The sequence below is a fragment of the Leptonychotes weddellii genome, chromosome X (genome assembly GCF_054177405.1).
Source record: "Leptonychotes weddellii isolate Sample4059 chromosome X, ASM5417740v2, whole genome shotgun sequence".
NCBI lineage: Eukaryota > Metazoa > Chordata > Mammalia > Carnivora > Phocidae > Leptonychotes > Leptonychotes weddellii.
Genome location: NC_138385.1, coordinates 96629740 through 96644561, shown reverse-complemented (window position 1 = coordinate 96644561; position 14822 = coordinate 96629740). Strand labels below are relative to the sequence as shown.

Below are 14822 nucleotides of genomic sequence, written 5' to 3'. Positions count from 1 at the left end.
TTTTTTTTTTTTTTTTAAAGATTTTATTTATTTATTTGAGAAAGAGAGAATGAGAGAGAGAAAGCACATGAGAGGGGGGAGTGTCAGAGGGAGAAGCAGACACCCCGCTGAGCAGGGAGTCCCGATGGGGACTCCGGGATCATGACCTGAGCCGAAGGCAGTGGCTTAACCAACTGAGCCACCCAGGCACCCCAAAGCTTTCCAAGTACTTCTAACATGTAGTCAAGGCTGGAAACTACTAGTTTAGGCATTCATCGTCCCTTGTCTTTAACAGAGATATCAGCAATGTTTTGCCACACAGATCTTTAGGATTCAAGACTGAATGATTTCATAGGAGAAAACTTCACAGGTAGGAGAGCGGGGAGAGTCCCATCTAGTTTCTCCCAAATCGCTGATGACTTCGTATGCTTTTAGTGCTTGGAAACTTTTCCACTCAGTACCATTACCAGGGTAACAGCACAATAGCCCCTTTCGCTTACAAAATGCATTTGTCTATTCTGAGCCCACAAGACCTCTCCTAACCCCCCAACCAATTGCCATGTAAATTGCCTACGTCAGTGGTTCTCGAAATCTGTTGCATATTAGAATCTCTTGGAGACTTAAAAAAAAAAAAATTACAAGGCCTGGGCCCCTCCCCCCAAACAGTCCGATGTGATGGGTCTGGGGCGCAAACCGGGCACTGCGATTTTTAAGAGTCCTCGTTGATTCGGATGTTCAGCTAAATTTGAAAACCACTGGCTCCAGTGGTATTTTACTTAGTGATGGGAAACTGACTTTGGGTACACCTATCTTTTGGAATTGCCACAAGGGAAGCAGTCATGCAAAACGTGTCTCACAGTCAGGCTAAGGACTCCCACCGCACGGTGACGTGTCTCCAAGGGCCATGGAGAATGTCTGTAGGTGAGTCGGTACTGGGAAAGCAGTCTCCCACACTCGGATGGCCCCCTCTCACGGCACAGGCCCCTATGGAGGACCACCGTCTCCTGTGAGAATGATCCAGAATTCCGGGCCATGCCAGCTCTACAGATGTGCACCATGGAAGGTAGCTCTTATGCAAAACAGGGACTCGCAGCTCATCAACTCTCTCCCTCCTAGTGGGCAAACTTTACACCATCACCAACTGCAAATTAAAGAGAAACTAATTTAAGTACTAACCGCCTCTACCTGAAGTCCTGAGGGGGTTGATGTTTGCGATCCCACCTCCAAAGCCGTGCGCCCCCTGCGGGCTGCCATTTTCCTCAGATGTGCTTAACTATGCAGCCTTGTTTTGAAGGTATCTGCTTGCGATCATTTCCAGACCCCACAGCAGTGGAAGACATTTTCCCAAGTTAAAATCTCCTCTCCACCCTTTCCGAGGGCACTTTCAGTTTCAAAATGAGCCTCTGAGAGGAACCACAGCTCCTGGCAGCAATCTTTAGGGAGCTTTGGAAAAGAAGTTGAAATAACGGTCATAAGAGAGAATCATATGGTTTGCACTCTGATTAAAAGTCCATCCTCTTGCTGAGAGGGATGAGTGCCAGAAGATGAGTCACTCTGATGAGCGCAATGGACGGCAATAGCAAGGGGCAGGATGTAACGGGGGCTCCCAGAACCCTGGCTAAAGGCAGGCAAACGAGTGGGACGAATGCTTGTTGCCCCAGATTTTCTTGGGCCGAGTGATTAGGAAGCAAACGTTTAAAACATCTGGGAGACACTGTGGTGGTTTTGCCCAGCTGAGCCCACTGGAAGCTCTTTCCACATGCCGATGGTGATGTGTAGTCAATAAAAATGTGGTTCAGAAGGGAAATTTACTCTAAACTTCCTGTTGGTTCTATATGGTTCTTTTCCCCACACAAGGGACAGTCTGTCCTGGGGTAAAGAGATTTCTAAACCAGGGAGTCAAACAATTCTGATACGTTCAACCTAAAGGCTCAGGAGACTCTGCCTGCAAAGCTGTGTATCCAGATTAGGTCCAGAAACAGACAGACAAAGAAGCAACTGCATTTCATTATGCGCACTGGCTTTTCTGGACTGTGTTTCAAATTCCAGGAAAGCTTTAAAAAAATCTATACAGGTGGTTCTCACATTTCAGTGCATATCAGAATCCCCTGGAGGGCCTGTTAAAACACCCCCCCCCTTGCAGTGTTTCTGGTTCTGCAGCTCTGAGGTAGGGCCGGAGAATTTGCATCCCTAACAAGTTCCCAGAGATGCTGATGCTGGGGTGCCAGGGACCATACTCTGCAAGCCACTGCTCTGAGGATAACTCTGGGTATTTTTTTTTAACCTTAAAGGATGATTTATACATGACTCTGAGGTCTTACACCCAAATATACCTCTTTCTTTGTAGATATTCAGATCCCTAGTAGGTGAAGTTAGCACAGGATTTGGAGTCACATGGAAGATGTTGACTCTGGAGGCCCATGATGTGACTTGTGTGACAGGAACCTCTGGTTTCATAAGCAAAACAGCAGCTGACTGAAAAACAAGAAAAACAATGTAGAAAAACTGTTGGGAACCTAAAGGGAAATACCAAACCCTAAATGCAGAAAGCAGTGTGTGTGTTGGGGGTGGGAGAGACAGGGAAGATGAAGGAATGTTCTTTTCTGGAGGAGATGCTCATCGTTTATATGGAGGGCAGACCATCCTTGAGAGACTGAGCAGGAGAGTTTTGGTTATTTACTAATTCATCATTATGAATGACCACAGGGTGCATGGGACTGCGCCACATTACACATCTGATAGAATTTCCTAGTTGAAAGGTTTGTGATGTTGGGACGTGGTACCAGTGGGGCAGGGGGGTTCGTCTTCCCCGAAGGTTTAAATTTGGACTTGACCCTTGTTTATTGGTCAGCCAGGACTGGTTCTACCTAGACTCTCCTAGATGCAGAAAAATGGATTTAATGACATCTCAAGTTCCATTTCTTCTTTCTGTAAACAGGTAAAGAAATGAATGCTTCACTAGGAAGCTCTGCGTTGTCTCTATCTTACCCTTCCCCACTATCTCCTTCTGAGTCTATGAAAACTATTCTACAACTCTATGCCGTGGACAACTGAGAACAAAACAGTTCTTGCCTACAGACGTGCGAATTTGGTCTCTCTGGAGGGCCCATCATCTTCCCTCCCCCACTGAGGAAGAGACCGGTTTTGTCTCTACATTTCTGCACTACCCTTCTGATGCCCATCACCCGGAGTTAGTGCCAACTGCACGGGTTAAGGGCACAGTCCCCCAAGACTGTCCTCGCTTCAGACGCCAGCTACAAGTTCGGTGGTCCCCGAGCCACCTGCACATCTGACCAATTAGCTACAAATTGGATTCCCACTCTCCCTCGCGTTCATTGATTCACAGAATTCAGGCAACTTATCTACTTAGGATTACACTTTTATTGTCAAGGGTACAAGGAGGACCCACAAAGGAACAGACAGACACCTAGAGTGAGGTCTGGGAGGATCTCCAACACAGAACGACTGTGTCCTCTCCCCAGGGAATCAGGGAATGTCACCCTTTCACCGCACATAGGTATTCACTGAAGGGGAGCACATTTTGCCACCCCAAAGTATGTCCCTTTGGCCTAACGATTACCTGGAGCTAAAGGCAATCCAAACCCAACAGTTTCAGGAAAATCTCTTTACCTCCTCCCCAACTGCCTAAATTTACCATGGAAAGGGGTCTGTTCCAGGAAGAGAGCTATTACCAGAGATACTTCACTTAAGAAACATATCTGAATGGGGCAGCCTTTGTTTTCCAAACATCTCTCCATTCCTGTGAATGGCCTTTCCTCCCTTTGTAGCCACACAGCCCAGCCCTTCTCCTGGGCTCAGGATGTTATTTAAATCTCAGTTACCTGACTGCCCTGTGGGGCTCCTATTTTTATAGGCATCCCATACATACAAAGCTTGTTTTTCTCCTGTTAATCTGTCTTATGTCAACTCACTAGACCAGCCAAAGAACCAGGTAGGGAAGAAGGGAAAATTGTCCCGCCCCCACATCACCAAGCAGGAAGCTCATTACATAGGCCACAGGACATAACTCAATATGCAGCTCCCTCCCCTCCTGGAAAGCCGATCTGCTATCACCTGGTTCAAAGCCCCAGCCTTCCAGTCACTTGGCCAGTCTAATCACATGATTGGCCTCCATACAGAGTCAAGGCCTTAGCATAAAACCAGGTGTGGTCCAAGGGCCCACCATAGGCAATGGAGGCATTTCTACCAGGAAATTCCAAGGGTTTCAAAGTTACCTCCCAAGATCTACGAGAACAAAAGTCCAACCAAATTCTTCATGGTACAACAGCCCCCATTTGCACATTTATTTTAATATTCTTGATCTATAAATGTGTCTGTTCTTTGTTCTTTTGGTTACAGCATCTGCTGGTTTCCTTTGTTTTGAGTCTTAAAACTTAGGTACCTATAGCAGGAGTGTGGGGTGGGCCAGTGGTGTGGGCAGTGAAAGAATTCACCCGAGGCGGAACAAAGGAGATGGAAGTTTATTGAAAACACGGCAAGGGAGCAGGGGCAAGACAGCGGAGGAGGGGCTATACTTATGGGGGGGGGGTGCCGTGAGGGAATATGCCGATGTATGGAATTTTCCCCTTCTTGGTAACTGCCTGGTTGTAAGTAGCCCATGGGTCAGTTAGGGCTTATGGCTCTTTTGAGGTGGGTCACCTAATGAGCCTGTTTGCATTCAGCCCGGTGGTCACTGTGGGCCTTTTTGCCTTGCTCAGCTCTCCACGGCTCAAGTTGCCTAAAAGTGGCCTCTACAAGGAGGACTGTCAGCAATGTTCTTGGGCCACCCCCTCATGTTGTACTGAAGAACTCAAAGCCCAGAGATAAGTGAAGGGCTCTGGTGCCTCACAGCCAGGTTGGGGTTGCTGACCAGGGACTGGAATTTCTGCTTCCAGATTTCTGCTGTATGTTTTGTTAGTAGGGAAGGAAAAAATTTTCCATCCGAAAATCAACAGAAGTTAAATAACATGTATACCGCTCTATACTTGGGAGAAACCCAGAAAAACTGAGTAACTCCCCCAAATGGCCCAGGACACCACCTTCAGTATCATTCCCAGCTAAAGACAAGAGATGTGGGGGAGGGGAGCTGTTTCTGGGAGGTTAGCTGCAAAGCTCAGTAACAAGGGTAGGGCTGTTTTGCCGATTTCAGTCAGTGCCTTCTCCACTGAAAAGTTCAGTCATCCTCCCCTCCTTGGAGCAGAGAGGGAGACACCCGTACAAAGGGAGATTTCCCTTATCCATGTAAATGGCCTTCACCAAAGTCTAACTTGTACTTGGCTTTCAGCACTCCTCCAGTGTCCTGAAATAATCCGCTCAAAATCATCCTTATGCCCAAGAGGCATATTTTGGAGTGGCATATTCAGCTCCCCTTTATGTTCTTCACCACCACGTATATACGACATAGCTGAACCCTGTATTCCTCTCCCCACCCTTCTCCATACATGCTTGGCTCCCTGAAGGGAAGGCCATCCAAACCCTATTTACTCCAGTTAGGAACTCTCTGCTTTTCCTGGCTCTTTAGGTCATGAACCGATTGTGGATGAGGGTAGGGTCTTGTTCTACTTTGTACTGGTATCACCTAAGATAATTCCACTGGCATGTGGAATGTGCTCAATAGAAAAGTGTTTATAGAAACCCCTAATAGCTACATGCCTAAATGACAAATAGAATGTAATGGTGATCAACATTCATAGGACATTGGCTACCTGCCTGAAAATTACTTTTCTTGCATTATCACATATAAGACTCACAGCAACTCCACAGAATAGGTACAGTATTATTATTGCTACTTATAGATGAGAAAACGGAGGCTCACAAAGGTTGAAAAACACCCAAAGTCACCTAGACAGAAGGTAGCAGAACCTGGTTTGTTTCCTGAGTTAAGCTCTTAACCTCTAGGCCAGCATTTTGTAAATGAGTGTTCATCAGAATCACCTACAGGGGTAGTCAACACCCAACCTCCATGGAGTGGGATGTGGAGTTTGCGTTTCTGGCCATTTCTCCGGGGATAATGATGATGCTGGCTCAGAGTCCACATGTGAACCACTGATCCGGGTGCTGCTAGTGTGGCAGGATTTCTCTGCCTTTAGTGTCCGAGGTTCTCGGTCAAGCCCCTTTGAAGAAGGAAGAGGTAGACCAGATGAAGAGTGGTGGGCAGCAAAGCAAAGTTTACTGGGTGATAATACAAAGCTCCTGAAGAAGGAGGGGACCGGAGAAGGTTGAGGTTGGAGTTTCTAAGTCTAGGGGTTTTTATGAGATTGTTGGTGGGCTGCTTTAATCCGATGAACCCTCCAGCCTGTCACCCAATCAGGTTTTGTCCACGTGCTCATCTACCTATCAGATCAGGTAGTTGTTTACGTGGGAAAGGGCGGGGGGCTCCTTCCAGGGTGGTGTCGAATACCAGGATGGGGTCTTTTTCCTCTCAAGGGTAGTTTCCTCTTAGGTCGGGGCCCCTTGCCCCTGCCTGCCTTTCTTCCGAGTATCCTGCATTACTATCGAACACAGGGCAACACAACCGAAGAGCAAATGAAGGCCAGGTTCTAAACACCAAAGGCTTCCTGTACCTTTTCCATTTTTGCCAAGCAGACACGAGTGACCCAGGTTTCTTCTTTCATTGGTTATTAAGCATATGATGGGATTGGGGCAGAGCTTGAAATTAAAGGAAAGTAAGTGTAGAGGCTGCTTTTAGGCCAACAGGCTTGAGCAATGGAATGTAGAAAGGGCCCATCAAGTGACCCCCCCCCAAAATATCCCTAGGCCCTAACTCGCCAGTGGGCTACTTACACCCAGGCACAGTTCCCAAAAAAGGGAAGGTTCCATAGGTTGCCATACCTCCTCACTGTCTCCCTTTAAAAAACAGCCCCCACCCACTGCCTCACTGCGGAAGCTTCCCGTCCGCTGTCCTGCCCGCCACTCCCTTGCAGGTGTCCTCAATAAACGTCTGTCTCCTTTGTTCTGCCTCAGGGGGTGAATTCTTTCACCGCCCCGGCCGTCGCCCCACATCTGGGGGCCGCCATCTGATCGGACAGACACCACAATTAGACACCACAGGATGTCCTTTAACAGATGGGAAAAAATTGCCAGTAAAGTTAGCTATTTCTGTGCAGATTTCAAAACTGAAACATGGGGTTGTTTCCTATCAGAGCTTCCTATCAACTGTATATTCTGTGAAAATGATACAGCGGAACAGGGAAAAACTCATTTGAAGCTCTTTTCTATCCAAGCCCGTGCCAACCAGGGAGAAGGTGGGGGGTGGGGGGAACAGTGTTGCCTGTAGTGGCCTTTAGGGGGGAAAAACGTGTGCTTACCTGCACAAGCCTTTTGCAAAAACATAGCCTCCAGCTGTGACATTATAGGCCTCTGCTGCTCGCTGACCAAGGTCCACACAATACCCCTAATCCTTGTGAGTTGGTGAATGGATCCGGATTGTTGGATTAGATATCAAACAGATGCTGGAACCATTCTTTAAACAAGTGCCCGCATTGACCAAGGAAGAATCTTTGGTTTAAAAGAACCAGCCATTTGAAAGTGCTGGTTCTCAACCTTAATTGGAAAATGCCATCACCTGGAGAGCTTTTGTCATTTCCCCCACCCCCGCCCCCGGGTCCGGGCCACAGCCCAAACCAATTACAACAGATTCTCTGCAGGTGGACCCCAAGCATTGGCTTTTTTGAAGCTCCCCAGGTGATACCAATGTGCAGCCAAGTTTAAGAGTCAGTGTTCCAAAGCAGCACTTCTGGAATGTTAAATTGCATAGGATTTCCCTGGGGATCATGCCAAACTGCAGATTCTGACTCAGGGAGTCTGGGGCGGGGCCTGAGACTCTGCATTTCGAACCAGCTCCTACCAGTGCTGACGCTGCAGTGTATCTCCCGTGTAAGAAAAGTACCAAAATGGGAAGGTTGTGCTGCATCGAGACTCTCCTGTTTGCCTGGACTCATAGCAAGTAACAGAAAATGTCAGGAGAATATCTGCTCTTCAGCCCTATTGAGAGTGTTACTATCTTATCTCTGGTGAGGAGGCAAGGAAGTTCCAGAAACAGCTGAAATCCTAATTTCTCTTACCTAGCCTCACTACTATGAAAGGCTCTGGGATCCTCTAGAATAGCACGTTATGCCCCTCTGGATGGACTGTCGGATCCAGTGAACCCTCAGCAATCCTATGTTTAGTATTACTCGGTGAAATCAGTTTTCAGCAGACAGGATACTCTTCCATATTATGTGCATAGGGCTAAACCTTGCCGATTATTTTCCAAATAATCAGGCATTCCCCTCTCCCCCAGCACCAAAATTCTGTAAAATGTGTGAGTCACATTGGGCATATGTTACTCAATGACATACTCTCTTCTTGCTTCTCATGCTAGCTGTTCACCAAATCCCGTCATCTTCTTCCTAGTCTACCTATCTCAGCCTCCTTTGCTGTTAGGTGTGGTCATGTGAGTGGATTTTAGCCAGTGGAACATAAGTAGAAATATGTGTGTCTCATGCAGACCCGACCCATAAAAATCTCTCCCCATGCGATCTTTCAAGTACTTTCCCTTCTACCAACTTAGGGCAAATGAACGCAGCTATCTGGAAGCCATGTGTCCCAGGTGGCAGGGCCATAAGATGGACAGGGAACTTCCTGCTAATTAGGAACCCCTCTCTTTGACTTGACTTTATGAAGAAATACACTTCTTTTGTCTTTGAGCCATTCCACCTTTTGTGATCCGTTACAGCAGGTAGTCACATTTTAATTAATATACCTTGCAACCATCCCAACTCCACCCTTAATGGAGATGCAGAAGGTGGGGATATCATTAGTCATTAGTCTGTAAGGACAGAGAGAATCATTAGTCATTAAGGACACACAGTATGGTGCCCATCCCAGTCCGGGGAGCAAGGTGTTTGTGGAGGAGTTGAGTTTCTCTTCCTCTTCACGGACCCCTCTCTCTATGCCTTTCTGCTGCTAGACTGCTGCAATTGGGCTTGGGAGAGTCCTTCTACTAAGAGATGAGATACAGGGAGCCAAAGAAGAAGCAAGGAGAAGTGAAGGGGATTGTGTAAGTCTACTTGTTATCTTGGTTTTAAGAATGAGAATGTTATATGCAAACAATGAGTCATGGAACACTACATCAAAAACTAATGATGTAATGTATGGTGATTAACATAACATAATAATAAAAAAAAGAATGAGAATGATGAAAAAAACAGATTCACACGTTGTCTAAGCAATGTCACCAAGGAGACAAGGCAGGGATAATAACAGTGATTATGATGCTGATAACTGATATTATGAAGTGTTTAACACCTGCCACTGCTGTTATAACATTTTATACACATTACCTCACTTGTTCTTCAGAACAACCCTATTATTAAGTACTGTTAATATTTTCATTTCACAGTGGCAAAACTAGAGGCCCAGAGAGATTAACTTGACCACTCTGCAAGTGCCAGAGCCAAGATGCAAACCCCGGCAGTCTGCCTCCAGATCGCACGCTCTTAACCACGATCCTGTGCAGTTCCAGGGTCTGGGAGACATCCAACCACTGGGGAAAGGTATGCTTGTGTCTGTAGTTTCTCTTCTCTCTCTGCAGCCAGAGAAAGCAGGGGTCTGGGAGAATCAGGGAACCCCAACATCTGGGGGATCTTCAACACATGTGGCATAACTATGAGAAGCCCTTAGGTGGCTCACACCTGGCAAGCTCCATGGTCTATTTCTCACCATTGCTCCTGGCTGAGACCCACAGTAACACATTTACACAGAACCTCATGTAAACCTTAAATGAATGCATGTATGTGTGTCTCAGAAGAGGCTCAATTTCTTCTATGCCTACTACCTTATATTTATGACTTATCTGTATCCTCATAATTTTGGAATTTTATTATCTTGAAAAAGGTTAATTATACAGACAAAAAGTATATGTAATATACAAGTATATTTGAGGATAATGAAATGCTCATCTGTGTACCCACCACCAAGCTAAAGATAGACAACATTCCATCTGGGAAGTGCCCTGTGTGCTGCTCCCCGGTCTCTTCTTTTTCTACTCCCCCATCTCCAAAAGGTATTCAGAATTATATGTTAATTACTTCTTTGCTTTTGTTGGAGAGCAAGAACTCTTGCTCCCTCAAAGGTCCTTCTGGCTGGACTAAGAATCACATTGACACAAGACAGATTAACAGGAGAAAATCAAATTTAATCAAATTTAATAGCATAGGTATGGGGAATCCACACAGACTTGGAAATTCCAAAGACAGTCAGGCACAATGAGGTCTATATGTCATTCTGCACTAAGGAGAAGGGGGGGAAGGCATCTGGGACCTCAGAGGCAAGGAATGCAATTCATGGGAAGATGAAAAAGAGTGAGTGTTTGGTAAACAGCTGTTTGCCCTGCCAACATCTATCTATAAAATCTCTCTCTGGTAATAACCCTTATTCTGGAAAGACCCTCCAATTTAGATTTGTCTATGTGGTTAAGGGAGGGCTGAATGTTTTCTTGAGACTGCAGGGTCTCAAGTGCCTTCAGCTCAAAACAATCCACATGTCACAGTGGCCCATCTTGAGGCAGCCCACCCTCGGCCCCCCACACTTCCTTTATTGCCTTACCCCAGGGTTTCTCAATAGCAGCACTATTGACACTTTAGATGAAATAATCTTTTGTTGCGGGAGACCATCCTATGCTATTGAGTTGACTTATACCCTTCAAAAGTATACTGAAGTCCTAACTCCCAGTACTTCAAACATGACCTTATTTGGAAATAGGGTTGTTGTAAATGTGATTAGTTAAGATAAGGTCATACTGTAATAGGGTGGGTCTCTAATCCAATATGACTGGTATCCTGTAACTTCACATTAATGGAATCATACATGTACTCTTCTGTGACTTGCTGCTTTTTGATCAGTGTCATGTGTTGGACATTTACCTAGGTTAGTTAGCTATAGTGTATTCATTTTACCTGCTGTATCGTATTCCACAGTATTAAAACGCCTAATTCCCCCAGTCCTTCTATCTGGGGAAAAGGTAGAGGCAGGGAAGTTTCTGAGCTGCCTCCTCTGCATTATGAGTTGAGTTTTTGTTCACCCTAACCCTAAGGGTGAAGCTCTTCAGGGTCCTAGCTTTATAGAGCATTCTATTAAGGTCTCCACCTTAGCATTCTCTAGGCTTTATTTTTTCTTCCCCAGGCCTCATGCAGCCTCTAAAACAGACCATGAGGATCACCAGACACCCCCAAAGTAAAAGCCATATTAAGCCTTCCTTAGTTCTTGGGATTCCTACTTTCCCTTCCCCTTCGCTTTTTTTTTTTTTTTTAAAGATTTTATTTATTTGACAGCGAGATATAGCGAGAGAGGGAACACAAGCAGGGGGAGTGGGAGAGGGAGAAGCAAGCTTCCCGCGGAGCAGGGAGCCCAATGCGGGGCTCCATCCCAGGACCCTGGGATCATGACCTGAGCCGAAGGCAGATGCTTAACAACTGAGCCACCCAGGTGCCCTCCCCCCCCGCTTTGCTTTTGTAGATTTCTATCAGCGCACTTATAAAACTCATTTTTCCGGGACTATTATCAGGACTGTTAGAACTGAAGTGCACTTTTTTTTCTTCCAGGTAAGAAGAGAAGCGATTCTTGGAAAAGACCTGATCAGGCTGGTAACCTTAAGAAGTCTTGGAGCTGAACAATAAAATATCTCAAGAAACAGTTATGTTAAAAGCCAACCATTATCTTTCACAATGCATACAGAGCTTCTGCACAATCTATGGGAGATTGCCCCTCAAGCATTTCCCTCACCCACTGCATTCCCTGTTCATTATCTAACTGAATAATTCCACCATTAAGCACACATCTATCCCTGAGCCTAGTTCCAGAAGAATCTCCTTTTGCTCTGTGTAGAGAATCAGTAACACTGGGCTTAGAAGCATCATCTGCATTCTTCGGCTGAATTTACAGCGGTCACATGTCCTCTCTGCATTCTGTTGAGATTTCTAGGGCCATTCTGTCATTTCCAGGCCCAGTAATTTTCCTGAAGAAGTTTTACTACAATTACTATGGGGTTTCCTTGTCAAAGCCACACAATGATGCCCGAAGCCAGCTCTGAGGCACCTTTCCCATCACTAGATTTAAATCTAAAGTGAGAGGCAACCTTTTAGGCAAAGTGAATACAACAGAACCAGGTTGGGGAGGGGGACGATGGCATGATTACAAATGTTCTGACATAGTCCAAGTGCCAAAAGCCCACAAGTCTAACTTCTACTCCACTGGTTTACGTGTCTTTCTGTAAGAGGTCGGCTTCTTAAGAAACATGTGCTATCTGGCCTGGGAATCTCAGGGATCTCTTTTGGAGTTGATGAGACCTCATTGGAATTCAGATACAACCTCAAGTTGAATTCAATGTCATGTTTAACTCTTTTCCTGGGGGTCCCCTTCTTTCCTTTCCATGTCAGCTAGCAAGCAGGTGATGGGTATCTCTTTATTCCCCCAGCTTTATTGAGCTATAACTGACAAATAAAATTGTAGGGTATTTAAGGTATGCATCATGATGATTTGATACATGTATACATTGTCAAAGGATTCCCCGCAACTAGTTAACTAAGACATCTAAGGTGATGGACATCTTGACACTGCTCCTCTGTGGCCTTGATCAGATACAGAACCATTAGAGCTGTTCCCTGTGGCTCCCGTCACCCTTCAGACCACCTGCTTTCAGTGGATGTTGGAAAATAGGCAGAAATCACGATATAGTCACATACTGTAATCCCTCTCTCCAAGGCTGCCCTCAAGAATAACCTTGCTTTGCACACCAACAATAGTCAAAGCAAGACTCTAATCCCAGGTAGATCCGTTAGGACAGATATCCAGATCCTTGGAACCAAGTCGATCCTTTCTTAAAGTTGGCATGGCAAACATGTTACTGGCAAAAGCCGAGCAAGGTTTCTAATGAAGTGTGGGTAAAAATCTGTCGTTTTCCTGCCAGTAACCCTCCAGGGACCTCGGGTAGCGTGTATAATAAAGCCCTTATTGTGCTTTATGTGGTGTGTTGCAGGGTGGGACACACACAGGTCATACCCTGCTGCCTTCACTCGCTTTTCTTTTCTTTTTTTTTTTTTAAAGATTTTATTTATTTATTTGACAGAGAGAGTCACAGCGAGAGAGGGAACACAAGCAGGGGGAGTGGGAGAGGGAGAAGCAGGCTCCCCGCCGAGCAGGGAGCCCCATGCGGGGCTCGATCCCAGGACCCTGGGATCATGACCTGAGCCGAAGGCAGACGCTTAACGACTGAGCCACCCAGGCGCCCCCACTCGCTTTTCTTAGACTTGTGTTTATGGTCCTTTTCCTGGGAATGCTGCCTTCCCAAGTCCTTCCATGGCTGCCCCCTTCCTTCTTACAATTCAGGTCTCTGACCAACACCGATTTACAGAAACGCCCTCCTAGACCACCCCTTGTCAAATGCTCCTACGCCCACCATCTCTCTCTACACTTTTACCCTGCTTTATTGTTTGCAGAGCACTTAACCCTACATAAAAGTACATTATTTATTTTTTATATTACTATAAAATTATAATATTGTAAATAATAGTTTAATATATAAAATTATTTATTTTAGTTGGATTACAGTCTGTCTTCTTCACAACAATCTATGCTAGGGGCTTGTTGATTTTGGTTACCTCTGCAACCTGAGCTTCTGTTAGAGTTATTCACTTAGTACATGCTCAATAAGTATTTGCTGAATAGTGAGGGGATGTAAGGTATGAATAGAGAATTGGGAATTAGAAAGCATGTGCTATTATTTAACTATTTCAGCCCACTTCCTGCCTTCATACATAGGGACCAGGTGACATTAATCTAGCCATTTAGGGGGTGGCCAGTATTCCCGATGTGAATAAGATCATGTTAACATGAGAACACAGTTGTCTTTTGAGCAAAGGACCTTTCTTTTAGCTTTTATTCATGATCAAGTCTCTCTCATCTGGAGAAAAAAAAAAGAAAACCTCCTTTCAACCTATTTCTACCTTACCTCCTATCTCCAGAAACTGCCCCCTTTTCCCTCTTTCTTTAAAATAAACTTGTGTCTGAACTTTCTTTCAGCATTTATTCATTCCCCAATACTTACTCCTAACATTTATTCATTTCTGCTCCCATTCTTCTTGAGCTCTTGGCATCGTGAGACTCGGATGACCACTCCCTTCCAAAAGCAGCCTCTTCATGTTGCTGGTATGACGCCAAGTTTTTTTCGTTGTACTTCTAAGGCTCTGGATGATCCTTCCTACTCCCCTTGTTTTCTCTATTTGACCCTGAAGCCTCGTCCCTCCTCTTTGTTTCTCCCCATTCTTCTTCCTCTCTATTTTTTACCCATGTCATTCACTCTCTGGCTTGATTTATCCATGTACACCCCCCAGCCAGGGTTAAAGATCTATATGCCTGACTCTCACCCCACATCTTCACCTAGTTGCCACAGAAGCATCTCAAACTTTCTTTTTTTAATTTTATTTTATGATGTTATGTTAGTCACCATACAATACATCATTAGTTTTTGATGTGGTGATCCACGACTCATTGTTTTCATATAACACCCAGCGCTCCATGCAGTGCATGCCCTCCTTATTACCCATTACCAGGCTAACCCATCCCCCCACCCTCCCTAAAACCCTCAGTTTGTTTCTCGAGTCCATAGTCTTTCATGGTTCATCTCTCCCTCCAATTTCCCCTCCTTCATTTTTCCCTTCCTTCTCCTAATGTTCTCCATGCTATTCCTTATGTTCCACAAATAAGTGAAACCATATGATAATTGACTTTCTCTGCTTGACTTATTTCACTTAGCATAATCTCCTTCAGTCCCAACCATATTGATGTGAAAGTTGGGTATTCATCCT

The 14822-nt window shown here is 45.3% G+C and overlaps 1 protein-coding gene across 1 annotated transcript in view; it reads right to left on the bottom strand.

Moving 5' to 3' along the window:
• Nucleotides 1-607: 607 nt before the first annotated feature.
• The window catches only part of LOC145717893 (uncharacterized), a 216967-nt gene continuing 202752 nt past the window's right edge, over nt 608-14822 (bottom strand). The window contains exons 7-8 of the mRNA XM_081809151.1: nt 2313-2454; nt 608-1412 (exon numbers count right to left, since the gene is read on the bottom strand). Of these exons, the coding sequence (XP_081665277.1) occupies nt 2339-2454 (116 nt within the window). The 3' untranslated portion in view covers nt 608-1412; nt 2313-2338. The remainder of the gene's footprint in view (nt 1413-2312; nt 2455-14822) is intronic.